This window comes from Myotis davidii, unplaced genomic scaffold (genome assembly GCF_000327345.1).
Source record: "Myotis davidii unplaced genomic scaffold, ASM32734v1 scaffold488, whole genome shotgun sequence".
Lineage (NCBI taxonomy): Eukaryota > Metazoa > Chordata > Mammalia > Chiroptera > Vespertilionidae > Myotis > Myotis davidii.
The window spans coordinates 1,234,906-1,262,395 of record NW_006300365.1 but is presented as its reverse complement, the minus strand read 5'-3'; the positions used below and the strand labels follow the sequence as shown (position 1 = coordinate 1,262,395).

Below are 27,490 nucleotides of genomic sequence, written 5' to 3'. Positions count from 1 at the left end.
CTTTTAGCTTTGGAAAATAAACATATATAGCTGTCTAAAGCTGTAATTTTGCTAATTTTTTCTTTTTTACCTTTTTCCAAGAGCTATTTTTAAAAATTAAATTTATTGGGGTGACATTGGTTAATTAGATATGGGTTTCAAGTGTACATTTCTATGATACACGATCTGTATAGTGCATTGTGTGTCCACCACCCAAAGTCAAACTGTAAAATATCCCAAAGTAGAGAAAACAATGTAGTGAACAAATCCTTCCCTCCAAGTACCCATCACTCAATTTTAGTAATTGTTACTTATAGCCAATCTTGTTTCATCTTTACACCCATATACTTTACAGTCATACTAGACTATTTTGACTGAAATTCCAAACATAGTTTCTTTTCATCTATAAAATTTCAGTGAGTCTCTTAAAGATACTGAAATTCAAAAATTTCAGACTGTTTTTTTCTACATTTGTTTGGATTGGAGTATACGGAGTAGGACAAAAGTAGGTTTATTGTTTTGAGTAAGCAAAACACAGTTCATTTTTGGATCATTATTTATTAATTAGAGGCCCCAGAGCACGAAAATGCATGCAAGAGTAGGCCTTCTGCCCTAACCAGTTTTGCTCACTGGCTAGAGAGTTAGCCTGCGGACTCAAGAGTCCCAGGTTCGATTCCAGTCAAGGGCATGTACCTTGGTTGCGGGCACATTCCCAGTAGGGAGTATGCAGGAGGCAGCTGATCCATGTTTCTCTCTCATCGATGTTTCTAACTCTCTATCCCTCTCCCTTCCTCTCTGTAAAAAAACCAATAAAATATATTAACATAAAAATAAAAATAAAGAGTAGGCCTTCTTTCCCCCAGCTGCGGGCACCGGCTTCCCTCTGGCCGCTGGCAGGCACCAGGACCTGGGCAGCTTCGCTTTGGCCCAGCTTCATCAGGAAGGAAGTCTGGTCTAATTAGCATAATACCCTTTTATTATTGTAGATTATTGTATTATTTTCCATATGATAACTATAAACCTACTTTTGCCTCATCCTATACTTAAATTCTATTTACTGCAATGGATTGATATGTCTTTTTAGTCTCTTTTAATCAGTTAGTTTTCCCTTCATCACTTTTTTTCTCCCTTGGTATAGTATTTTATTGAAGAAACAGGCCTATAGAGTTTTCCAGTTTTCTACATTAATTGACATAAACTATTACACATTGTTTGTTGAAATGTCAAAGAAATGTGAATATCTGGAACGAAAGTCACCTACAACCAAAGTTAGAATGAAAACACTATGAGTTAGTAAACAAAAAAGGGGAAAGCCCATAAAAAATGGACAGCTTTACGATTTACACAAATAAGTAATCATATCTCCCTTTTTCACTTAAGTATATTCAACTACCAATAAAGTAACCAGTATAAATCTTACTTGTACAGAGTATAAATAGAAAATTTGATAGTACTTACCAGTCTTCATTTCCAATAAGCGCTTTTTCTTTTGTTGGCGTTCAAGCCTTTCTTTCTCTGCCAATTCTTGGGCTATTCTGACACGTTTTTGTTTTTCCTCTGCTTCTCTTTTTTTGACATTTTCCTTTAATGCTTGCTATAAAACAAATTAATTTTGAAAAACGATCAATTTTAACCACAGTGATTCCACACCAAAAAATGGAGATTAATCTGTAGAACTGTGATTAAATATCTTTTAAATAATGGTTACTTATTATATTAGTGACCCAGTCTTTTAAAAGATTAGCATACGAACCCTTATTAAATATGTCATGTATCATGTCATGTATCTATAAATACAACTGTTATGTTTAAAGCACCTGCATCTTAGTGAAATCAACTAAGAGAAGGGAGACAGAAACTAAAAATAAAAACCATTTAAATTACAAATCAAAACTGTTTTTCTATATATATTTCCGAAAGAATATCTAGTGGATGTATTAAAGGCTATACCTCCTCTGCAAAGTAAACTGTTGAATACAAGTAAAGTAGTTGAGCAAATAATAAAAATGAGCTGAAAATATGTAATAGCTCCTTTCCACTACAATCATTTAACAATTATTTCATATAGGCAGAAGTGTCATAAGGATGACTAAATAAACACTTGCCATTTTAAATAAAAGCTCTTTGTCCATCAAACAAATAACATGGAAGCTATAAAACGATCTCTATAGATATATGACCAGTTAAGTTCTTATTTTCTAAGTGCTATACAAATCAAGAAATGCCTCTCATGTTGCAAGAGTGGGAATTAGCAGATAAACATGGATTTTTCTAAGTTCCAACAAACAGCATGGAGTTTGTATTCTCAGTACCAATGAAACCAAACAGGTTATCTAATTGCTAGTTTATCAATAATAATATTGAATAGAAAAGTGTATAATTAAACTTAGTAAGTAGGTGGTTCATCTTGTTTTGGGGAAGGTGTTAATTCCTCCTTTACTGTAATATTTTTTAACCCTAGAAATACTGTAAGATTTTCATTAGAAATCAAATAATAAAGTTTAATATTATTAATCAAAACAATAAAAGGAAAAGTACAAGGGGAAAAGGGGAACAAAAAGCACAGAGAGAATACTAATTAAATCCATCCATCCAATAAATACTTACTGAGATACTGAGTAGCACATGATACTATTTAAAGACGAGATACATTTATAGCTCCAAAACATGCTTACATTCTGTGTGATAGGGTGGGGCAGAGGGCAAAGATAGGCAATAAACAATAAATTTGATAAATATCGTATTATGAAAAAAAGAGGGATTTGATGGAATGCCTGGGGGGCTACTTTAATATTTGATTGTCAGTAAGGCCTCACTCACTGATTTGATTCAAGCTAAATTTGAATGGCAAGAAGTTAGCTAGGTGATGATCTGGGAGGAAGAATAAATGCAAAGGATATTGGCAAGTTGGAGAGAAAGGCAACCAGTATAGTGTAAGGTGAGGTCAGGAGTTCTGAAGCCTGATCATTTAGTATTTATGGTCCTCTAGGCCAGAATGTAAAACTATGCACTCTAAGACACAAGTACTAATCAACCACCTTTGTTTCAAAGTATCTTTTCAAAGGTATTTATATAATGCAGTGTCTTGGGAGATCGAGGTAATGTCTACCTATTAAGCAAATGGATTTATTCACTGTACAGTATAGTAGATGGGAAAACGTGGGTAAGTTAGTCTTATTATCTCTTTAAAAAGATTGTGTTCCCGCCCTAACCGGTTTGGCTCAGTGGATAGGGCATTGGCCTGCGGACTCAAGGGTCCCAGGTTCAATTCCGGGCAAGGGCATGTACCTTGGTTGTGGGCACATAACCAGTAGGGACTGTGCAGAAGGCAGCTGGTCGAGGTTTCTCTCTCATTGATGTTTCTAACTCTCTATCCCTCTCCCTTCCTCTTCGTAAAGAGATCAATAAAATATATTTTAAAAAATAAAAAGATTGTGTTTCCTAAGTTTAGATTTTTCTCTAGTAAGACAAACTACTAAGCATGCAGGTATTAGACCCTCTTAACATTGCCCTATGAGAATTCAGGCTCAGGAATCTATAAAATTGTTACTCTGGCTATTGCTACTGATGTTACAAACTGTTCTTTGTCTCTGACCCCACAGTCTTGTGTCTTCTGCCAACATCCATGGAATGCTAACAAGGTAAATTCTCATACTCTTCACAGTTCATGATGTATTAACACATTATTTTTGCTAAGCTATGGAATACCAGCTGCAATAATGAAGGCTTTAATGTGCAAACCCTCCAATCTACAAAATGGATTCTTTTTTTTATTTAAATATATTTTATTGATTTTTTTACAGAGAGGAAGGGAGAGGGATAGAGAATTAGAAACATCGATGAGAGAGAAATGTCCGATCAGCTGCCTCCTGCACACCTCACACCAGGGTTGCGCCCACAACCAAGGTACATGCCCTTGACCAGAATCGAACCTGGGACCCTTCAGTCCCCAGGCCGACGCTCTATCCACTGAGCCAAACCAGTCAGGGCTACAAAATGGATTCTGTAGTCTCCATTATGGTACAGAATGGTTAAGTATTTGTTCACTATAACAAGAGTAGAAAGAGGCGAGGCAAGATTTGAAAGCTAGCTGTAACCTATGTTTTTTTCTACCATGTTGCTTCATGCTATGTTAGCATATGTTAACTGTCAGCTATAAGACAACAAATGCTATAAAAATCAACATAAGTTAGAAACACAGGAGAAGCAACCTTTTTTAAAAAGCATGATTTCAGAGGCAAGTGTGTACATTTGTGTGTTTGTGTGTGCATGTGCACTCATGTATGTATGTGTAGGGAGGATGGTGTAGGAAGAATGGATTGTGGTGGAGGAAAAGATAAGCAAATATTCAGAAATCAAAACAGTATTTCTTGCTTGAATAAAGTGAATAAAAATAAATGGCAATAGATTAGAAAAATATACATCATGTTGCTTATTTATAAAACTTATTAAAGTACAAAATTTTCTGATGCAAAATTTCCACTTTAATGACTGGATGCATTTGAATGAGAACATTTAATAGAGTACCTATACCAGATATAACTGCCACACCTTTTTAGTATTCCACTGGGCAATAAAAAGTCAAAATTACTTGCCAGGACCTTTAAAAATAATGTTTATATTTAGAAATAAGGTCTGAGGTAATTCTTAAAGTTATTTTGCTTTATGGAAAATGCACTATTGATTTTCATTTAAGAGCCTATCTCATTTAAAACATATCTTAGTCTGACATTACACCTATTAGGAGAAGAATTTAGCTGGAAAAATATCAACAGACAGCATAGAAATAGGTATTTAGTCTAAAACTAATATTCCAGTTCTAATAGTAATCTGGAATTTTCTTTTATTCTAAATGTTGAAAAGCAAAAGTAGCCTAAAGTAGAAAAGCTGAATAGTTTTAAAATCACATTATTGAAAAATAAACAAAACAATCGCCTCTTAGTTACTTTAATTTTAAATTCAAAGCCAGAAAAGTTAAGGTTGAGCCATACATAAAGATAATTAGCTATAAGACATTGATTTTTTAAAATCATCTTATTCTTGACCTGGTTTACTATTTATTCAATTGGTAAATAAATTGCACTGCTACTAACTATTTTTGGCTATGTAGTACCACAGGAAATTATTTGAGTGCTTGCACAACTTCCCAGACAGAGTCTGCCACAGGCTCTTGCCTGAAAGCTCTGTGAGTTTACCAGTCTGCATGCAATACCTGACTATTTAGTCAGGAGCAAAGAGCTCTTTTCAAACAAAAAAAAATGACAACCAACACAATAGGTGCAGATGAATCAGCAAAATACATATTTTCTGGTGTGTCCCAGAATTTTAGTAATTAGTTTATGTATGCCACAAGATGAAAAAGGTTGAAAATTGATGCTCTTTAGCAATGACCAGAGGGTTCTAAAACTTTACTCAATTTTGACTATTAATTTCAAAGGCATAATCGATAATTTATCTGACTTCCTAAGGCTCAATGCTTTTTATGGTGATAGCTGATTCTAGAATATATTAAAAATACATAGGTATGTTAATAAATATGTGTATATAACAATATATAGATGTTAACAAATGAGGGGGGTATTCTAGAAATAAAACACATGAACTCACACTTATTTTCCACCTATAATTTGTTTTCTACATAACTAATATGACAAGAATATACCACATCTAGTTAAAATATACATTATAGCATCATGTAACATATTTTCTCTCAGAGAAACCATAATCCACAGCCAGTAAATTTAAGTGTGTGTGTGTGCATGTGTGAAATATTTAAGTCTAGGAAAGTGTAGTTAATCCTCACTAGGTTGTGGTTATTATCATAAACATTATCGTTTAGGGTTTTTTTGAAAATTGCATCATCTTTATAAATGTGACTTGCTTTTTTTAAGATTCATATTTAGCTTCCTCTATTTGATTAAGATGTGAGGACTTTTTTAAAAAAAAACATGTTTTGATTGATCTTAGAGAGGAAGGGAGAGGGAGAGAGAGAGATAGAAACATCAATGATGAGAGGAAATCATTGATCAGTTGCCTCCTGCACGCCCCCCACTGGGGATTGAGCCCACAACCCAGGCATGTGCCCCTGACCGGAATCGAACCCTGACCTCCTGGTTCATAGGTCAAATCTCAACCACTGAGCCACACCAGGCTGAGACTTGCTTTTTTCACTCAACATTATGTTTCTAAGATTTACCCATATTTTAATATATAAATTATGCCTCATTTTCATTGCTTATATTAAATTATGTTTAATTATTTACTCTCCTGTCAGTGGGACCTGGGTTGTTTCCAATTTGGGGCTATCATATACAGTACAGATACAAACATTTTTGTACATGTCTATCTATCTATCTATCTATCTATCTATCTATATATATATATATATATCTAATATGTAAATAGCTGAACAGCGGAACATATATAGAGAGAGAGAGAGAGAGAGAGAGAGAGAGAGAGAGTTTTTTAATGGTACATCCCATTAGTTGGTTCTTAAATTTGTTTAGAAACTGGTGGCAGCCATTCTTTAAGTGTGTGTTTGCTGAAGATTTTCTGTTCTAAAAATACACATACATAAAAGATCTGAGTCCCATTGCAAAATTTTACAATGTGAGTTATGGTTAAAAGTTTGAAAATCACTGGTCTCTCTGATAGGAGTAAAGTTGATGATTATAAGGAGATATTCATCTTCAATCTTACTAGATGATGTCAATGTATTATCAAAGTGGTTGTGTCAATGGATATCCCTTTGGGATCATAGCACACATACCACCAAACTGTCATTGTCAGTCTTCTACTTGGCAGGGATATAATGGTATCCAATCATGCTTATAACTTATATTTCCTATTCTGTGAAATGCCATTCAGATCTTTTACTCGCTTTTCCATTAGGTTGTTCATCATGTTCTTAATGATTTGTACTACTTAAATATTTATATATTTTCAGTAAATGGAAGTTCTTAAATTTATGTAGTCAAAAATCTTTTTCATATTGCTGGTACCTCTTATACCTTATTTAAGAAATCCTTCCCTAATTCAAAGACAAAGCTATTCTCCTGTATTTCCTTCTGAAGTTTTAATGATGCTGTTCTCTTCACATTTCAGTATGTACTTTATCTGGAATCAATGCTTTTGAATAGTATGAAGTGGGGATACAATTTACTTTTTTTCACATTGAAAACTAGCTGACCTATAGACATTTCCCTATTAGCTTATCACTGCAGATTGATCTTCAAAGCCACTTCTTCTAAATTCCAAGCAGCCATAATATGTGTTGAAGTTTTAGGGCTGTTTTAGCCCATTTGGTCAAGATAACCATGTTTGTACTGGTATTACTCTTTCTTAATTATCATGGTTTCTGCCTTATCTTTTTTCTTTAAAAAATCTTCACTATTCTTGGGCCTTTGCTCTGTCATCTATATTTCAAAATGTACTTACTAAGGCTTTTGAAAAGGCCTATTAGGATTTTGAATAGAATTGCTCTGATTTTGTAGATTACAGAGTATTGATATTTTTACAATATTGAGTCTTTTTATTTATGAATGTCATGTGGCTCTCCATTAACTTAGGTCTTTCTAAGTCTCTTGAAAAAAATGCATACTTTTTTTCCATTCATGTTTTAGACATTTTATGTTACATTTATTCTCTGTGTCTTCTCAATTGCTCTTGTTAAATTGACTTTTAAAAAGCATCATTTTTAATATTTAGTAACTAATATATATTTAAATATTCCATTGATAAAAGTCCTTATTTCTAAAAATTTTCCTATAGACTCCTTTTTATATTATTCATAGGCAATCATAATAAAGTTAATTTCTTCATTTTCAATTTTTATATTTTTTCTTTCTTGTCTCATCAAACTGTACTAGCTAGAAGCTAAATCCCCATGATTAGGTTAGGGGTTTCCACTTTGTCCCTAGTTTCCTATTTACAGGTAGAAATGTTCAAGTAGTTTATTTAAGTTTGTCATCTTGTTTTAAAGCCTGAACAAGGACTGAATTTTATAGAATGTTTTTCTCAATCTACTGTAACTCTTAATGTGGTAAGTTATGTTTATAAATATCTATATATATAAAAGCCCAGTGACCAAATGGTGGAAAGACCAGAACAACTGGTCAACCAGTTGCTATGACGCGCACTGACCACCAGGGGGCACTCAACGCAGGAGCTGCCCCGTGATGGTCAGTGAGCTCCCACAGTGGGAGCAGCCGCTAGCAGGCCCAGGGTGAGGTTGAGTCTCTGCACCTACCAAATACCTGAGACAATCCAGACTCTGGCCACTAGCTGATGAAGGCACTCTAAAGTGTGTTCTAGAAAGAGAGCGGGGAGCTGGTATAGGCGGATGGCAAGAGGGGACGTGACTGTGGACCCTCCGGGGAGGCTGTCCTGATGTCTGAAGATCCTGGAGCATGGCTGCCTTGAACATCCCTGATGGTGTCACCAACCTGGCATCACACATCAAGGACATTCACCGAGTGGCTTTGTGGTGCAAAGCTCTTTGCCAGGTTTCTCCAGGGCACAGAACACGCTTTTACCCAAGACATTACCCCGAAATATCAGCTCAGACTAATTTCCTCATTCAACAGCCGCTCAGAGGGCGGGTCCAAGGACGCTTAGCTGCCCAGGATGAGAGGTGTACCCACAGTGTGCTGATCCCCACAGGCCACGCCCCCCACCAGTGCACCAATCCATGAACTGGGACTCTAATTCTAATATAAAACCAAACTTTCATTTCTGGGATAAACTCAACTTGTACCTGAAGAATTTATCGATTTGAACATTAGGTCAAAATGTATTTTTTATACACTCTATTAGTTTGTAATAATCACTTCATTAAAATATAGTAAAACAACTGTAAAACTTTCTGGACCAAGTATTTAGTTTGCCAGATTTGAAATGTTATCAAATTAAAAACTAGCTGTAGGCATATTCAAGCTTTCCAGTTCTTTTAAAGTCAATTTCAATATGTAATTTTTTTTTTCCTCTCTAGGAACTTACCTATTTCATCAACTTTTCCAATTCTGACCTACAAATTTTTGTAGTATGCTCTTATCTCTTTACTATCTTCTGTATCTGTCTTCATATTCCTTTTATATTCTCAATATTATTTATTTTTTCTTGATTAATTTTTTTCAGAAGTTTATTCAATTAACCTGTCCTTTCAAACCAACCACATTTTGGCTTTCAAAAACTTCCCTCTTAAGTCAGTTTCTTCTTCATTTCCCTCCTTTTATTCTTTAGAGTTATATAATTCCTTTTTAATTTCTAAAATCAGATGTTTACCTTGTTAATTCTCATCCTTTCTGATTTTTTAGTATAAGCACGTAGGATATAAATTTCTTTATGCCACTATTATTTCAACCCACAAATTTTGGTGTGGAGTATTTTCGATATTGTTCAGGTCTATATTTATTCTATGATTTCTTCCTTGACACCTAATATGTGTTTTCTTTTAATAATCATTTTTTAAATTGATTTCAAAGAGAAACGGAGAGAAGATGGAAACATCAATGGTGAAACATTGATCAGCAGTCTCCTGTACACCCCACACTAGGGACTCAGTCCACAACCCAGGGAATGTGCCCTGACCAGGAATCAAACCTTGACCCCCTGGTTCATAGGTCAATGCTCAACCACCAAGCCACACTGGCAGAGCCCTAATGTGTTTTTCAAAATGTTCAAAATAGAAGTTTAAATTTCATCCTTGTTTGATTTATTTCTAACTAAATGTTATTGTTGTGGTCAATGCATGAAGCTGATATTTAGTTATCAAGATCTCTCTCATGTTATCAAGATCTCTTTCATGACCTGTAGTATATGATTAATTTAACAAAAGAGTCACTTGTGACTGAGAAGAATATATTCTGTAATTGCAGAGTGCTGTTCTGTATGTTAATAAAATCAACTCAGTTAATTTGTTTACAGCTCCCATGTCTTTAATATTTTTCTAACTTACCAATAAGTTAGAGGACTTTGTTGAAGTTTCCCAATATAATGCTGACTCTGTCAACTTATTTCTAGAGTTTATCATTTTTACATGATTATTTTGGTGCTATGTTATTATGCACATGCAAACTTTAAAACTGTACCTTTCTGGTGAATTACATTTTCTATCATCTTGAAGTAATATTCCCTTGTCTTAAGTCTACTTTACTTGTTTTTAACATAGTTTCCCTTTTTCTGTTGATTAATGTTTACCTTGTATTTCATTAACTGTTCTGTTACTGCAAACTTTTCTGTATTCTTGAATTTATAGGTAGGCATCAAAAAGCACAAAGCTAGACTTTGCTTTTTGTCCAATGTTATAGTCTTTAAAAAATTATATTGTTACCCTGACCAGTTTGGCTCAGTGGATAGAGCATTGGCCTGCGGACTGAAGGGTCCCAGGTTCGATTCCGGTCAAGGGCATGTACCTTGGTTGTGGGCACATCCCCAGTAGGGGGTGTGCAGGAGGCAGCTGATCTAACTCTCTATCCCTCTCCCTTCCTCTCTGTAAAAAATCAATAATTTTTTTTAAAAAAATTATATTGTGATTTATAAAATACTAGAGGCCTAGTGCACGAATTCCTGCATGGGTGTGGTCCGGCCGGCCCAGCCCGATCAGAGACGATTGGGCCGGGCCAGCTGTGGGGAGGGGATGCAGGAAGTTGGCCAGCTGGCCTCACTCCTGATCGGGATGTGGGGGGCAGATCGAGTGCGGGGCTGGCTGGGGGAAGGGACCGCAGGCGATTGGCGGGCTGGCCCCACCCCCTGGTCGAACTCCCAGTCGAGTGGACAATTTGCATATTAGCCTTTTATTATATAGGATTGTTTCCACCACCTTACATCATTCTTTCTATTTGCCCTGCTTTATCTACCATATGCTCCTTTTATTTTCTCCTGTTTTTATTTAGTTACATGTCTTTCTTGCTCTATTTCTCCCCTTAAAGTCTGGAATTTTTACTGGATATGTCTATCCTCTTACTAGGCATCCTTGTAATTTTATCACATAAATTAACAACTTAATGAGGCCTAAATATTATATCTTTACCTGCTTTCCTCCTCTTGTATGTACAGAGAACATAAAAGACCTGACCTTCAAAAATTTCTTCCAATTTATTTAACTAAGTTGTCCAATAGTTAAGCTGTCTCCTATTTCTACAAAACAAGCTACACATTGTTTCATTTTATACTTTGTTCTTTACATTAAGTTTCATGGTGCTTATGTCTTCTTGTCTCTCAAACCTTTCTTTGAAGGCAGGGGCAGGGGAATTGCTGCTTCTTTAAATATATCCTTCAGACCAGGGGTCAGCAAACTATAGTCCCTGGTGGGCCAACCTCTTATGGTAAATAGGGTATTCTTGGAACATAGCCACACACGCTCATTTACATACTGCTTATGGCTGCTTTTGCAGTGCTACAGTACAGCTGAGTAGTTGCAAAAGACTGTGTGGCCTGCAAAGCTAAATTTTGTACTAGTTGGACCTTTAAAGAGTTTGCCAATTCCTGCTTTAGAAGATCCTTTAAGGCAGCGGTTCTCAACCTGTGGGTAGTGACCCCTTTGGCAGTCGAACGATCCTTTCACAGGGGTCACCTAAGACCATCCTGCATATCAGATATTTACATTATGATTTATAACAGTAGCAACATTACAGTTATGAAGTAGCAACGAAAATAATTTTATGGTTGGGTCACAACATGAGGAGCTGTATTGAAAGGGCCAGAAGGTGGAGAACTACTGCAGTAAGGGAAGGATATTTGTGGAAAATGCCCTCTTCTGTTTATTCAAAAATAGTTTAATTTTTCCCTTGTTCCATAAAGTGGTTTTGCTGAGTATCCCAAATTGGAACAAGTTTTTTTCTCAACACTTGAAGATATCTCTCTTTTGGCTTCCATTTTTGATGAGAAATCACTTGCATTAGTAGTCATAGTTTCACTACAATATTTTTTCAAGTGAATTTTACTTTATTTATCTCTCCTGATAAAGGTTGTACTTCCAGACTCTTCATCTGGAAAATTCACAGCCATCAGTTTTCATAATATCTTTCATTCATTCTTTTGAGCTTATCCTTCTGAGACTTTCATTATATAAGTGGTGGGTCTTCCCAATTCATACTCTATGTTTCTTAACAAATCTTTTACACTGCCAATTGTGTTGTCTCCCTGGACTGCATTCTGAACAATTTCTTTAGATCTATTGTTCAATTCACCATTTTATTTTCTTTGGTTGAGTATAATCACTGTTTAATTTCGAGTATCGTGCTTTCATTTCCTTAAGTTCTATTAGGGTTCTTTGTCAAACATGCTTAGTCATCTTTGGTAGTCTCTTGTTTATTTCTCTCTCTTTAATTTCATCTGTTAAACATTTCACATCTTATTCCATATCTGGAGTCATGTGGGTTTCCATCTATTATTTTGCTTTGGGTTTTTTTTTGTCTTGGTCATTTCACCATTCAGCCCCTTGTTTCTCTGTATGTTTGTTGATTGGGGTTAAGTGCTGTTATTTGATTAAACGTAATTTTTGAAAATCTTGAGAACCTAAATTGTAATTGCCTCCTGCATAAAGCTTTGAATTTGCTTCTGAAAGTAATCAAGGGTCATTTCTAACCTGGATAAGTTTAGTTTCCTTTTGTCTCATATTTGTCTTATCAGTGTTCTCACCCTGTTCTTGATCTTGGCATCCCAGGGCAAACCTGGCTTTCTCCTTTGTGTACCTATGCTCAACAATCAAGTCTCAGCTCTGTTCTTTCTCTCTTAAATCCAGTTTGCCCTCGGAATTTCCCTGACCTTCTCACAAGGCAGCCATGTTTTAAACAGTTTGTTGTACTATTACAGGATGGATCTTTAAGAGTCCCTATCACCATATCATGTTAAGCAGTCCTATAAGGGTGCTCTCTTGAAAGTCAGCCAACATGTAGATCTTTAATGCTTAAACACTTTTGTATAATGAGGCAGTTCTGTGCCCTATATATTTTCCTGGGTGTCTTACATGTGTTTTACGATCCAAAAGTAAACAGTTTAACATTGGACAGACATATAAGATCAGTCCTGGACAAGCACTGAAAAAAAGTTTGCTAAACTGACAATCAAGAATGTCTTAAAAAATACAATAAGTATGATATTTCACTACTTTCAGATATTTTTAAAAATCTATATGAGCTAATCACTGCATGAGAAAGTATACTATTTAGGAGGAGGAAAGCTGGAGACATGTTATCTTTGTTTGAATCTTCACTGGGTACTAAATACCTGTGTGAGTTGTGTTTGTTTCTTCTTCTGTAAAATGGACAAAATAGTATCTATTTTATGAGGATATTATAAGAATTAAGTGAATTAATACAGGTAAATGACTTACAGAACTGCTGACACATAGTAAGGCCCGTAAAAATGTTAACAATTATTATTTTAAATGCTACGATATTATTACTAATTTATATGTTTTTCATTATTACTATGATATCATTAATCAAGTTTCTTAAACATATAATTATTTATTGGGAAATACATCAAGGAAAGTCACTTTCTAGCATGCACCAATCATACATATGTCTATTATATTGGGGAAGTGCCGATTTTCATAGTTACTATAAGAATATTAATGTTTTCCATTCCAAGATGTTGGAATACGTTTTTACACTGATTTAATAAAGTAGTACTGTTGTGAAAGCATTCACCCAATACTGCTGTATTAATTGGCAGGGAAGGTAGAGAGGTGAATTAAATATTGAAGGCAAGATGCACTCTTGACCTCAAGTCTAGCTACATACCTCTAAAGATTTAATTTACATATATCTATAGAAGCATTGTTTAGGATACTTTTAAATCTAATATGATTTGTGAAATTTTATTCTAAAAAAGAGAATTAGTTTAGTTTCCTGTGTTCACTTCCCCCAAAGTATTGCTTGCACTTAAAATTAAACATTCCTGATAAATTAACTCGAAACATTGCCCAATGATACAATTAATGGTTCTTTTATTTTCCCCAAAAGTTTAAAATATAAAAAATTAAGTGTGCACATTGCCCTCCCCTAACATAAACAAAAACATAATAGTCTATATTTCAAATATGCCTACTTGAAGAGTACATTAGTTTACTTTATAACATAGTAATAAAATATAAAAATGAAAGTATTTCCATTGATACTGACTTTTTGATCATACATCATTTCTATCACTGGGTCTTAGCCTACTTAAACAGCAACTATCCTACTCAACATTTTTTAACATATGATAATATCCTGTATATTTCTATAACTTAGAAATCTAGTGCATTGCATAAAAATATTGATAGCTTATAAATGTCTTTTTTAAAAAATATATATATTTTATTGATTTTTTACAGAGAGAAAGGGAGAAGGATAGAGAATTAGAAACATCGATGAGAGAGAAACATCGATCAGCTGCCTCGTGCACACTTCCTACTGGGGATGTGCCCACAACCAAGGTACATACCCTTGACTAGAATCGAACCTGGGACCCTTGAGTCCGCAGGCTGACGCTCCATCCACTGAGCCAAACAGGCCAGGGCTATAAATGTCTTCTTGTTCAGAGACATATTTCTTTAAACATTATGGATAGTTAAGCTATGTAAGCCAGGAATCTCTTTAGTACAGTTTTCACTAAACTCAAAAATCTTTTCTTCTTGCCTAAGTTTTCAATGTTGTCTCTTGTCTCTAAAATAACATTACAAAGCAAATATGAATCCACACGCTTTCCAGATGGATGGATGTTAGGTAATATGAAGATACTGGCTAATTTTCTCAAAGTAAACAGCTACGTTAGAATCCAACACATTATCACTAAATGCTTTATTAGGAGTTGTCTTCACCTTGATAAGAGACTGCTCAACCATACTAAAGCTTTCTAAGAATTCCTGATGACAACATTTTTAGGAAAAAATAGAAAATACTTTTTATAAACTTTAAAAATGTATGCTTGTATTCTTATACATATTCCTATACTGGAACATGAAAAATATATTTTTAAATGATTAATACCAGTCAAAAAAATCTTTAAAAAAATAAAAAATATGAGATCCACTCGTCTGTTTTCCATTGAAAGTATTTTCTTTTGTAACTAAAATATAAAATTTCTCTCCACGTGATAAAATTGGATTATAAACAATGGAAAATAAGTTTATTCTTAGAAACCCCTATTTGCAATAATAAGAAGGTAGAGACTTAAGAAATCTAGATGACATATAAATTAATCAAATTAATCTCTCTTGCATTGCCAAATTCAATAAAAAAATGCTATCAGTGAGAATTGGAGAACACGATATACTATACACTGGCACAAACAATTCATCATCTTAACATTCAATACAAGGAGCTATAAGTTAAACATTTGATGACCGTGAAACTTATGAAGATGGCATACAACCCTTTAAGAATGCCCCAAAGGATGTGCAGATACTGTTGCTTAAACTGTTTCAGCTTCAAATTGCTCTTTATTGTAAAGTCAGTTTCAGATGAACCAACAAATTACTTATTAGCCTATTAGGGACCTAACATTACCAACCTTTCACCATTATACTGTTTGTTTGCAATTCCTTCAAACACTTTGTAAAATCTCAAATAAATGAGATATTTCAACCTAGTCAATAACTTCTTTAATAAAGTATGACATTTCACAACTAAAGTTTTTCTAAAGTGTAACTTCATTTTCTATTAAATGTATTCTTTTCCATTGTGTTCTAAAGTGATATACTATAAAAATATTATCTTTACCTCTCCAATGTGAGGCACAGGTAGGCACAAGATGGCAGCCATAAAGAACAGTGCTTTAATGTAGGCTTAGTGATAAGGTAGTACATTTTTAGCTACTGCTAATCACCTGTTCAAAGAAAATATTCAACCAAAGCCCTAAAATATTCCATGAGAACCTGGTAATGTTTAAAACATGACAAACCTTAAAACAACAGTGTTTCCTTTCTCTTTCTCCCTCCCACTCTTCCCCCGCCCCCCCCTCTCATTTGCAATGTGGAAATGAAGGCCAGTATATCTCATATGCAAAGAATATGCCGTTTTATTCATTCTTGCTTGTGGCATCTAAGTTTAGTGTTATTTTCTCAATAACATGGATTAATCTACTTATGATTATGCATTAGTTATTCAGTTGAATTCTCTTTGGTATCAATCATTGTCCTCATTATTGTGTTAGAATAATACAGTTTTACCTTTTCCTATATCATTTCAGGGAACAAACAAAATACTTAAAATGTAAAAGGAAAATACAAATTATCAGTTATTTAGTAATATTGAACCCGTCAGTCAAATGCATCTATTATCTCATTGAGCAATGTATAGCAAATATATATCTTATCACTAAAGAGAAAAATTAAGCCAATTAGTCTAGGTGTGTTTTACTTGTGACAAGTCTAAAGAATAAAGATTAGAAGAACCTAGCAATTAATTTTCAAGGCTGCATATATTCACCACCAGGCATTGATCAATTCCTTAAATAAACAGATACCAAAGATCAGAAGAAAAAAGATCCTATATTTAGCATATGTATTTTGTTCTAGTTTGGAGATTTGTACCTCCAAGTATGATCTCAGAATAACAATGAAGACAACTTCGAAGTCATAAGCTCACTAGAATAAACAAGGATAGAATATATGTTCTATTATCCTATCTAATAATGACAGAATATGCTAATTGACCCTCACACCATGGCAAAGATGGTGGCACCAACAGCCAATAAGGAGGGAATATGCTAATTGACTTCCACGCCCTCAGAGATGGCGGAGCCCACAGCCACAAGATGGCAGTGCCCAGTCTCCTCAGCCCTGCCAGGGAGGCAGGCACATGGCAAGGACGAGCCCGCATCCAGTTGGGCCCAGCTGCTCCACGCACCTACCTCCGGAGTACCCCAGTGCCCTCAGCTGCCCAGAGTCGGCCCAAGATGCAGGCAAGCCTTGGCTGGCAGCTACCCAGCTGCCTAGGGCCAACCGAGGCACAGGTAACCAGGGGTGGCCGAGGTTTGCGCTGCCAGCAGTGGCAGCAGCAGAGGTGTGATGGTGTATCGCCTTTCAGTGATTACCGGGTCGCCTCCTGCCCCTGAGGGCTCCTGGACTGTGAGAGGGGGCAGGCTCGGCTGAGGGATCCCCTTCCAGTGCAAGAATTTTCATGCATCAGGCCTCTAGTCCTATATAATAAAAGACTAATATGCAAATCGACCGAACGGTGGACCAACCGGTCACTATGACATGCACTAACCACCAGGGGGCAGATGCTCAATGCAGGAGCTGCCCCCTGGTGGTCTGTGCGCTCCCACAGGGGGAGTGACGCTCAGCCAGAAGCCCTGAGCTGGGCTCATGGCTGGCAAGTGCAGCGGCGGTGGTGGGAGCCTGTCCCCCCTCCACAGTGGCACTAAGGATGTCTGACTGCCAACTTAGACATACCCCAAGGGCTCCCAGACTGTGAGAGGGTTCAGGCTGGGCTGGGGGATCCCCACAAGTGCACAAATTTTGTGCACCGGACCTCTAGTAATTACATAAGTTGACTCAACGTCCAACCACAGGACTTTTACATAATTTTCTTTTCTCTGATAACATACTAGTAAATCTATAAGAACTAAGGAATGCACAGAAAATGCTAGAGCTTTGGAGTTCCTGTTATTTGCCTAGTTGGTCTAAATAGTAGTCCTTAAAAATTACATTTAGAATTGACAAGCATCAAATTTCTACATTAAAATGAGTTGGAAAAATGAGTTTTGTTCTGGCTGTACTCTTTATAAAAAACAACAACAAAAAAACCTAAAAATATCCTCTCACTGAATAAATTCATTTTTGTTTAGCAAATCACCACTTTAGTTTGAATATTCAGAAGAATAAATTGTATTTGATCAACACACAAGAGTAAATGAGTTATAATTGATTTTACATTTGTTCACTACACAGTGTTATTTCAATTGTATGAACCAAAAATCAACTTAAAGTTTGCAAATATCATGAATAACAAATCTAACTAGATAAAACATAACTCTAATGATTTCAGAGAAGTAACCTAAAGACAGAACTACTGATTACAAATAGGTAGCTATTTATTTAAGTCAAAGTATTCTATACGGAAGCATAAAATTAAAAAAAGTAAAACATACTTTAAATATTTCCTTGTTACAATGAACTAGAGGCCAGATGCACAAAATTCATGCAAGAGTAGGCCTTCCTTCCGCCCCAGGGCTTCCCTCGCAGCCCCAGCTTTGTCTGGAAGGTCATCCAGAAGGACGTCTGGTCTAATTAGCATATTATGCCTTTATTATTATAGACTAGCGGCCTGGTGCATGAAAATTCATTCACTGGAGGAGGGGGGGCGGGCTCAGCCAGGCCTGCCCCTTCTCACAGTCTGGGAGCCCTCAGGGATGGGAGGCGACCCAGCGATCAGGGGAAGGCAACTGCCCATCATACATCTGCTGCTGCTACTGCCGGCAGCGCCTTGGCCAGCCCTGGTTACCTGAGCCTTGGGGCGGCCTGGGTGGCTGGGCAGCCGGCATCTGAGGCTTGCCTGCACTTCAAGCAGGCCCTGGGCAGATGGGGGGGGATGAGGGGACTGGGGGACTCTGGAGGCAGGGCTTGCCACACACCTGCCTCCTTGGTGGGGCTGAGGGGACTGGGCACCGCCATGTGTGGCTGCGGGCGCTGACATCTTTGAGGGCGTGGCAGTCAATTATCATATTCCCTCCTTATTGGCTGTGGGTGCCGCCATCTTTGAGGGAAGGGCAGTCAATTAGCATATTCCTTCCTTATTGGCTATGGGCGCCGCCATCTTTGCCATGGTGTGAGGGTCAATTAGCATATTCCCTATAGATATGATTGGGAAAGGTGAAAATCACTATACTTCTATTTTGTGTAGGGAGCTAATTTTGAGAGTATCCTATATAATAAAAGCCTAATATGCTATGTGCCCGGTCGACCGGTCGGCTGTTTGACCAATCAAAGTATAATATGCTAATAACATGCTAAGGCCACTTAACCACTCGCTATGACGTGCACTGACCACCAGAGGGCAGACGCTCCATCCGGTAGATTAACTTGCTGGTGGGGTCCGACTGAATTGGGCTGGACATGCCCTGGAGCCCTCCTGCAGTCCTTCCCCGGCTGGCCAACCTCCCACATTCCTCCCTGGCCCCGATTGTGCACCGGTGGGGTCCCTCAGCCTGGTCTGCACCCTTTTGCAATCCAGAACCCCTCAGGGGATGTCAGAGAGACATTCAGTCCAATCCTGCAGGCCAGGCCGAGAGGACCCCCACTGGTGCACAAATTCGTACACTGGGCCTCTAGTATGTACATATCATTTGATCTTCAAAATGTAACATTCCTAAGAAACACATGCTGTTTTTAAGAGGAAACTGAGGCAGAGCAAGGTAAAGTAACTTGTCCCCAGTCATATCACCCAAGGTGTTCTGATGCCAGAGCCTGTTCCCTCAGCCACTGCTGTCTATCCAATAATGAGGTAGAGAGCAACACATCACTACCAAAAACAAAGAGGATGAGGCTTCTTGTTGGAATTCATAAGTCACTTAAGATAGGAAGAAATCAGAATTCTTTCTTTATCATTACACATAGTTTAGATGGAGGCATATATGTGGGAATCACAGGGAGGGACAGATTGAACTTCTTGAACTAGAAAGTAACTGCAAAGTTTTTAGCACTTTTATATATGTAAACCTAGAGGGCAAAAAAGAAAAAAAGACAATATAAGGCTCCCACTTTGTATGTACAACAGTAATCCCTCTTAAGCAGGGATTACTTTCTGTTGCCATTGAAAACCTAAACCTTAAGTGGGGTACCAGATATACAGGGTCTTAGAAACTATAAAGATGTCTCATAATCCTTCTTAGTATTTTTAAAACAGAAAAGTTTCATGTGTTCAGGGGGGAAAAAGCTACATGAACTAGAAAGTCTGACTTCTTTTGTGTAATCACATCAATTCTATTTGGGGATGTATGCAATTAAAAACTCTGAGGGTCTACATAGCAGTTACATGTCTAATTAAAACAGAAAAGTGGTATATTTTTAATGTATATAATTTGGTAGAGAAACTGTTTTCAAACATGTTATCTAAAGGGGACAGATAACAAAGGAGTCCTAAGAGGTGAAAGCATGCCTAAGTATTTCTCTAAAATGAGATCATTAAGCAAAATAAATAAGGTGCCAGATGACATTTGCTTAAGGAGTTAAGAGTGCTGTTGCACTGTGTTAACAACTCTGGTTATAGCAAAAGAACTTTCAATGACAATAAAGGAAGCATCATCAGGACTAGAAACAAGAGTGTTAAAGAAGAAACCATGCAATTCGGGCCTATGTGTAGGAGCAGTTTAAGCAAAATTCTCTAACATGAATATGAATGGGAAAGAGGGGCCTGGACATCATTATGCTTCAAGGCCACAGTGATCAATGAAAGACACAAAATTAGGTTTATACTCAAAGGACAAACATCCACATGCTGTAGCTGTTGGATACAATAAAGAGAAGGGGTACCTAGCAAGATCCAACAAAAATTTCTGAGCGAGTTCAATTCACCCTGTAGAAGAATGATATCCCTATTAATAACAGGCACACTGGTAATGGCATGTAATAATGAGTCTAAACCCAGTCACAAGTTGAAAATGATTATTATTGTTATGCAACATTGTACAACTAATGGCATGAACTTTATTTGGTGAAGCTGGATGCCTGGTAGGTCACACGTTTACTCAGCCTATACAGTGAGGTGAAGTATTTCAACCTATTACCTCCAATTGAACTTTATGCTTCACATGAGTCCTATAGAAAAAGAAACTATTAAAGAATGATGCCGACTCTTTAGCCCTCACCTTAACCCTCACTTCCGCCATTAACTGGCCTCTAATTTTAAAAAAGGACATTTTAGGCTTTGAAGTAAAAGCAGACTGGCAAGCATTCTTCTATTATGAATCCATCAATGTATACAGAAAGTTATTTTAAAAAAAAAAGAGTGAGGAAATAAAGTATGCCTTGTGCTGATTCCCTCTAGTAAGTTATAAAAAAACACTTTAAAAATCACATTTTGACTTTACTTACAAATGCTCTGAGCAGCAATGTATTATCAATGTTTAAAGGAAAAAATGCCCAAACTTTCCAGCCAGGCAGGCCTCCCCTAACCTCCACCAATTCTGCAGGGGCCATGCAAACACACAGGTTCTCTGCCCTGCAATTAAGTTAACCTCAAGGGTAAATTCTGTACTTCTCATGAACTGCGTGAAGACCAAGTGAGAGACATGTAAAGCACTAGCACCAGCTCTAGCAAGAAGCAAACAAACACTCAATCTCTAGCCACTGGTTTTGGTTTTGTCCCATTGAAGATGGTAGTAAAAAAGTGAAGTAAAATTACAATGTAAATTTATTTCCTATTGTTGAAAGTTGATCAATAGTTCTAAATAAAAATCATTCCCTGTGATCATACTGCATAGAGTAGATTGTTGAAACAATGATGATGACAAATAAATTTCCAGTTGAGAAACCCCAAAAAGAAAATATACTTTTTGCCCATTATATTAATGTGGCTTTTAGAAAGACCTTCAACATATTTAAGTTCCAGATCTAATATTTTCACAGTGGCTCACTAAAGTTAACTTGGTTTACAAAGTTGGATAGTATAAAATTAAGTAGCAACATAAGACATCAGAGATTTTGAAAATTTATTTATTTGTGAAAATTTTCTGTTAATATGGACACTGCGGTATTTTTAAAGACACAGTGTCTAAAATTCCAGCAGTATAACTGTATAAACCAAAAAGAAAGGAAGAATAAAATGGGTGAAAAATTGTACTTCCCTTCCGGTCTTCCTTATGCTTATTTTCATTCTAGAGAAAAATTTATTCTCTAAATTATTCATTTAGATAAAAAATGTTTTAAAAAATATTTAGCTCTAATTTTTTAAATTTAGTATAGTATGTATAGGAGTGTGTATTGTCTGATAGCAGCTACTTCTAGGACCCTCTGAATTCTGAAATAGGAAAGAATAGTTGTCACTCAATTACTGTCTTTTTTTGAACCCTTGTTCATTCATACATTTACTTTCTCCCTCTGCCCACCACTTAATGACAGAAATGCCAAGTTACCCACAGAACACCAAAACCCTGTAATTCTACCAGTTTTCAGGATGGCTGGAATTATACCTTGATTCAAATCCCAATTCTCACTACTTACAATGAGGACTTGGTCTCCCTCCAAATGCAAATGTTCTTATTTGTAAAACAAAACACAAGCTATAGAACATAGGAGACAGTATGACAGAGCATTTAAGAGCAGGGGATGTGGAGGAAGACTGCATGAGTTTAAATTCTAGTTCTGGCATTTTATACCTATGTCACACTGAGCGAGCTATGTTCTGTTTCTGTGCCTCAGTTTCTTCATTTGCCACAAAGAGATGGTAACAGTGAAGAGATGGATAATTATTATGAAGATTGGCTGAGATAATATATGTAAGTAGGACATATGGGAAAATGTCTGGTTCATAAAAATCCTATATAGTAAAAGCTTAAATGCTAAGTATCTGGGCGACCGGTTGGCCATTCAACCAATCAAAGTGTAATATGCTAATGATATGCTAAGGCTGCTCAAACGCTCATGATAATGCTATGACGTGTACTGACCACCAGGGGGCAGACGCTCCAACTGATAGAGATGGGCGGACACTCCCTGGAGCCCTTCCTCAGTCCCTCCCCAGCTGGCCAACCTCCTGCATCCCTCCCCAGCACCGATGGGTGGGTCCCTCAGCCTAGCCTGCGCCCCCTCACAATCTGGGACCCCTCGGGGGGAAGTTGGAGAGCTACTTTCGGCTGATCCTACAGGCCACGCCGAGGGACCCCACTGGTGCATGAATTTGTGCACCGGGCCTCTAATATATATATATAATGGATATTATTTCATATATGCATTTCATAATTTTATACATAATTGTGTCAGGGATCTCCAAGATAAGGCTTGAGTTTGATCAATTTTTTGGAAGGATTCACAGAATTCAGAAACGCTGTTCTATCCACTGTTACAGTTTACACCAAAAGGATACAGATTAAAATCACTGTCCTCTCCCTATGGAGTTTGATATTTATAGGAATGATGTGTGACAACACATGAAGCACATTGCCAACCAGGGCAGCTCACCCCAGCTTTGTGTCGAGTGTTTATTGGGGAGGACAGTCCAGTAGGCATGCGCCTCCTGCATGAGTGACCTTAGCTACTCAGTCTCCAGTGCCCCATAGAAGACCATCTGATACATTGTGGCCCAGTGCCTCAGGTGAACAAAAGCAGGTATTCACACCCTCACTAGTTTGGCTCAGTGGAAAGAGCTTCAGTATGTAGTTGAAGGGTCCCAGGTTACATTCTGGTCAACTGCATGTACCTTGGTTTCAGACTCGATCCCCGGCCCTGAATGGGGTAAGTGTGAAGACAAACAATCGATGTTTCTCTCTCACATTGATGTTTCACTCTCTCTCTCTCCCTTTCACTCTCTCTGAAAATCAATGAAAAAATATCCTCAGGTGAGGATTAAAAACAAACAAAACAACTGAAAACAAACAAAAACATATGGTATTCACCATAAATCACATTTTTAGCATAAACTATCTAGCTTGGTCCTAGGTACAAAGACCCCTTACCAGGTAGGATATCCCAAGGGCTTCAAGGTGACCTCCAAGGAGTCAGACAAGGACTAGAGCAGTGGTTCTCAACCTTCCTAATGCCATGACCCTTTAATATAGTTCCTCATGTTGTGGTGACGCCCAACCATAAAATTATTTTCATTACTACTTCATAACTGTAATTTTGCTCCTGTTATGAATTGTAATGTAAATATCTGACATGCAGGATGTATTTAGGCTACCCCTGTGAAAGGATCATTGGACCCCCAAAGGGGTCACGACCCACAGGTTGAGAACCGCTGGATTACAGCTTTCTTTGGAATGCTCAGGGTTTGAGTACCTCAATCTTGCTGAGTTAATCCTTTACTCAATAACAATTTATTGATCAACTACCATGTGCCAAAAACTATGATAAACATTTAACACATATTATCCTGTTTAATATTTAAACACCCTTTTGAGAAAGAAATTGACATTCCCTTTTATAAATATGAAAACTGAGTCTCAGGAAGGTTAGTGTTCATAGTCACGTAACTAGTCCGCAACCCAAACCTAGCTCTTTCAGGCTGCAAAGACTTTGCTAATTCCACTAAGCCAATTTGCCTCTTGCCTCATAAAACATTGTAAAAATTAGTATAATACAGCACACATATAGGCACATAATATGTTTAATAATCAAATTCCCTTCTGGTATGAAAAAATAATTTAATCACTTTGAATTTGTGGAGGAAGTAAATAAAAGCTAGAAGCAAAATGTGTATTTAATGCAGACAGACTAGTTTTCCTTTAAAATATTTTTATTAAAAGGCTATCTAATCATAACCCAGTGATTATAACCAAATCCAATAAATTCAGTAATAAAGTTTTCCTGGGATTTAAAAAAAAAGACCTAATTCTTTAAATCCAGTTTTTTTTCTTTATACTTCAAGAACTTTTTAATCCCCACCAACATTTGCTGAAATACAGAAATGACTTACCTATCTATTAAGAATAACATATTTTTTCTTTGCAGAAATGTATCCCCAGTTCCCTAGGGAAGCAACAATGCCTTCTCATTTTAATATGTGTGGTTCTTTTCCCCCATCTAATCAGCTAATACTTTTCAAAAGATCTTTTTAATGCCTAAATGAAAGGATTGCACATCAAAGACCTGACCTCCCTATTAAAGTATCTAAAGAAAACCCTAGAATATAAAATCCATTCAAAAGCAAACTGCAGGTAGCTTATTGTACAATGCATTAAGAAAAGAAAAGGAGGAAAAAGCTTCATAAGAGCTGCAAGGAATTGGGTAAAATTATACCACAAAAATACAAATTGATCATAAGTATAAAGAAACAAATTCATAGCCAAAAACTTACTACAAAAGTGCTCTGTAATCAGCCAGGAGGGGAGTCTCTATGAAAAACTTCAGAATTTGTCACAGTTTTAATCAAAATTTCTGATTATAGTTTAATGTTGGGAAGGCCAAAAAGGGAACAAACCACACATTTTTTCAATAGATTTAAAATATGAAATTTTAAAGCTAACTTTCCACATCAGAAAAGGTAGATTTTACTAGACAACAGGAGTGGAATGAAGTAATGAAGTAAACGTATTAATAGATGAGGTAGTATAGATACAAATACTTTTTAAAAAACAAATTAAAATTTTTATCATACCATGAATGTGGCTCTGAAGTTATTTAAGTCAGTCAAAAAGTCTTCCACAGACACCTTCTTCACATCAACAGCATAGTATTCCATTATGCTCTGGTATAGCTTTTCCATGTTTTCATGTAACTTTGAAAGATTCTCATACTGTTCCTTTGTACTGATAACAAAGCTGTATATTATAGTTAAAGAATTCTGAAATTTCAAAGTAATGTTTTAGAAAAATACACAACTCTAAGTCTAATGTTTTGATGTAATTGTTAGCTACTATTACACATCTCCAAAATGCCAAATCATCTCTAAAAGTTAACCACTCTTACAATTCAATCTATACTGTACACTGATGAAATCTTAAATTCAATTTCTAATTAAATCAAGCAAAATTATCAGAATAGTTAAATATTTATACATTTAATATTTCTTTCACAATTGAATTCAAGGAAATTTTTCTTCAAATTTGCCATCTAAATAATACAGATCATGCGATATGATTTAAAATTCTAGCTCAGCAGTTGTAACAGTACATTTAATGGTAGTGAAATCAATAAGAGGCATTAAGCACAGCCGTTTAACTGGACAAACTGGGGTCATTTCTAAATCCTAAACTTGGTACTTCCATGCCTGTGGACAAATGCCTCATATCTCTGTGCCAAAATGTCCTCACCTGTAAAATGAGAATAATAGTAATATCAACTATCTTAATGTGGCTGTTGTGAGGAATGAGTTAAACATACAAAGTTCTTAGAAAAATGAATGGCATCTAGAATATATACAAATACTTCATATTTTATTGCCTGATTATTCATTTTAAGCTTGACTTAGGGTTGCAAAGACAATCAAAAATAAACTTTTAAGAATTAAATTTAAAATTTGTTATTTTATGAAATTAAACTCATTTTTTAACTTATCCTTGGGAAAATTGATAGTTTCTCCTATGTATTACCTGGTTCAAACTATACATACACACAGAGATGTAATTCTCTCACTTATTTATGACAACTCAGTTCAAAGCACAATGAGACAGAGAAGACTAAATGTGAGTGTAGCAGTGGCAACAGAATACATTTTCTAAACAAAGCATAGAATTCCTTTATGATATGAAACATTGCTGAGGCAGTAAAATCACTGTCTAAAAAAGTGACTCTCTTAGTGCATCAATCATAATTACATATGGTTCCTCTAAACTGTGGCATTTAAATAAATGGAACATACAGAATCAAACTTACTGAAGTCATCTTACTGTCTCTAACACAAAAGGATAAACAGACATCAGCGCACTTAATTTTAAAATATAGCCAGTTAATAAGAATAACTAGATTGAAACAAAGAATTTCTAGGGTGCGGTCACCTCTGTCAGTTCCTTCTATATTGCAAAACAAAAATGGAAGGTTTATATCTAAAAATGAAAAACTTTCCACAACTTCAAAATGATATGTTTCCTGTGGTCAGAGCATTCCCCTGATAGAGGATAAAATAAAGCAACAGATCCAGGCCCTTCCCTTTGAGATAGATGAATGAATGAATGAATGAATGAATGAATGAATGAATATGACCAAGGAGAAAGAGGTAGCACTACAGCCAGATAGTTGGTGAATCCAGGGGGCACCAAAGAATTTAATTAGAACTCAACCTCCCCACAAGGTAACTATGGCAATTCAGTACCCACGTCCGCATGTTGCCTATTGCTCTTCTATGTCTGTTGTTTTTTGCATACTATGCCCCATGTATTTTACAACTAGAGGCCTGATGCACAAATTCGTGCACAGGTGGGGTCTGGCTGGCCAGCCCCGATCAGGGCCGATTGGGTGAGGCTGGCCAAGTGGGAGCAGAAGTGGGAGGTTGGCTGGATGACCAGCCAGCCCTGTCCCCAATCAAGGTGGAGGGGGCCGATCAGGGGAGGGGCTACAGGTGTTTGGAGGTCTGGCACCACCCCCTAGTCGAAGGGACAATTTGCATATTAGCCTTTTATTATATAGGATATATGGGGTCTGAATTCTAATGCAAGAGCTGATTTATTTTAATGGCCTTAAGAAAATCTATAGATTTTTTTGTGGCTCAGTTTATATTCAACTGAATAGCAAAAAGGCCTCCTTTATACTTTCTAGAATGTAGATCATAACACTACCAGTGAATGATGCATTTATATGTGGTATCTTTTATTAATTCTTAGATGAGCAACAAAAATTTCTTATAATTAGTGAAATCACAAGGAATTATAACAATATAGTCACACAGAACAGATTTCCATATATTTTATCTTGTGAATTTTCCATATTCAA

At 36.4% G+C, this 27,490-nt stretch overlaps 1 protein-coding gene across 1 annotated transcript in view; it reads right to left on the bottom strand.

Moving 5' to 3' along the window:
* DIAPH3 (diaphanous related formin 3) overlaps positions 1-27,490 on the bottom strand; it is a 522,899-nt gene that overhangs the window by 163,980 nt on the left and 331,429 nt on the right. Inside the window, exons 23-24 of the mRNA XM_015572462.1 lie at positions 25,221-25,385; positions 1,438-1,573 (exon numbers count right to left, since the gene is read on the bottom strand). Of these exons, the coding sequence (XP_015427948.1) occupies positions 1,438-1,573; positions 25,221-25,385 (301 nt within the window). The remainder of the gene's footprint in view (positions 1-1,437; positions 1,574-25,220; positions 25,386-27,490) is intronic.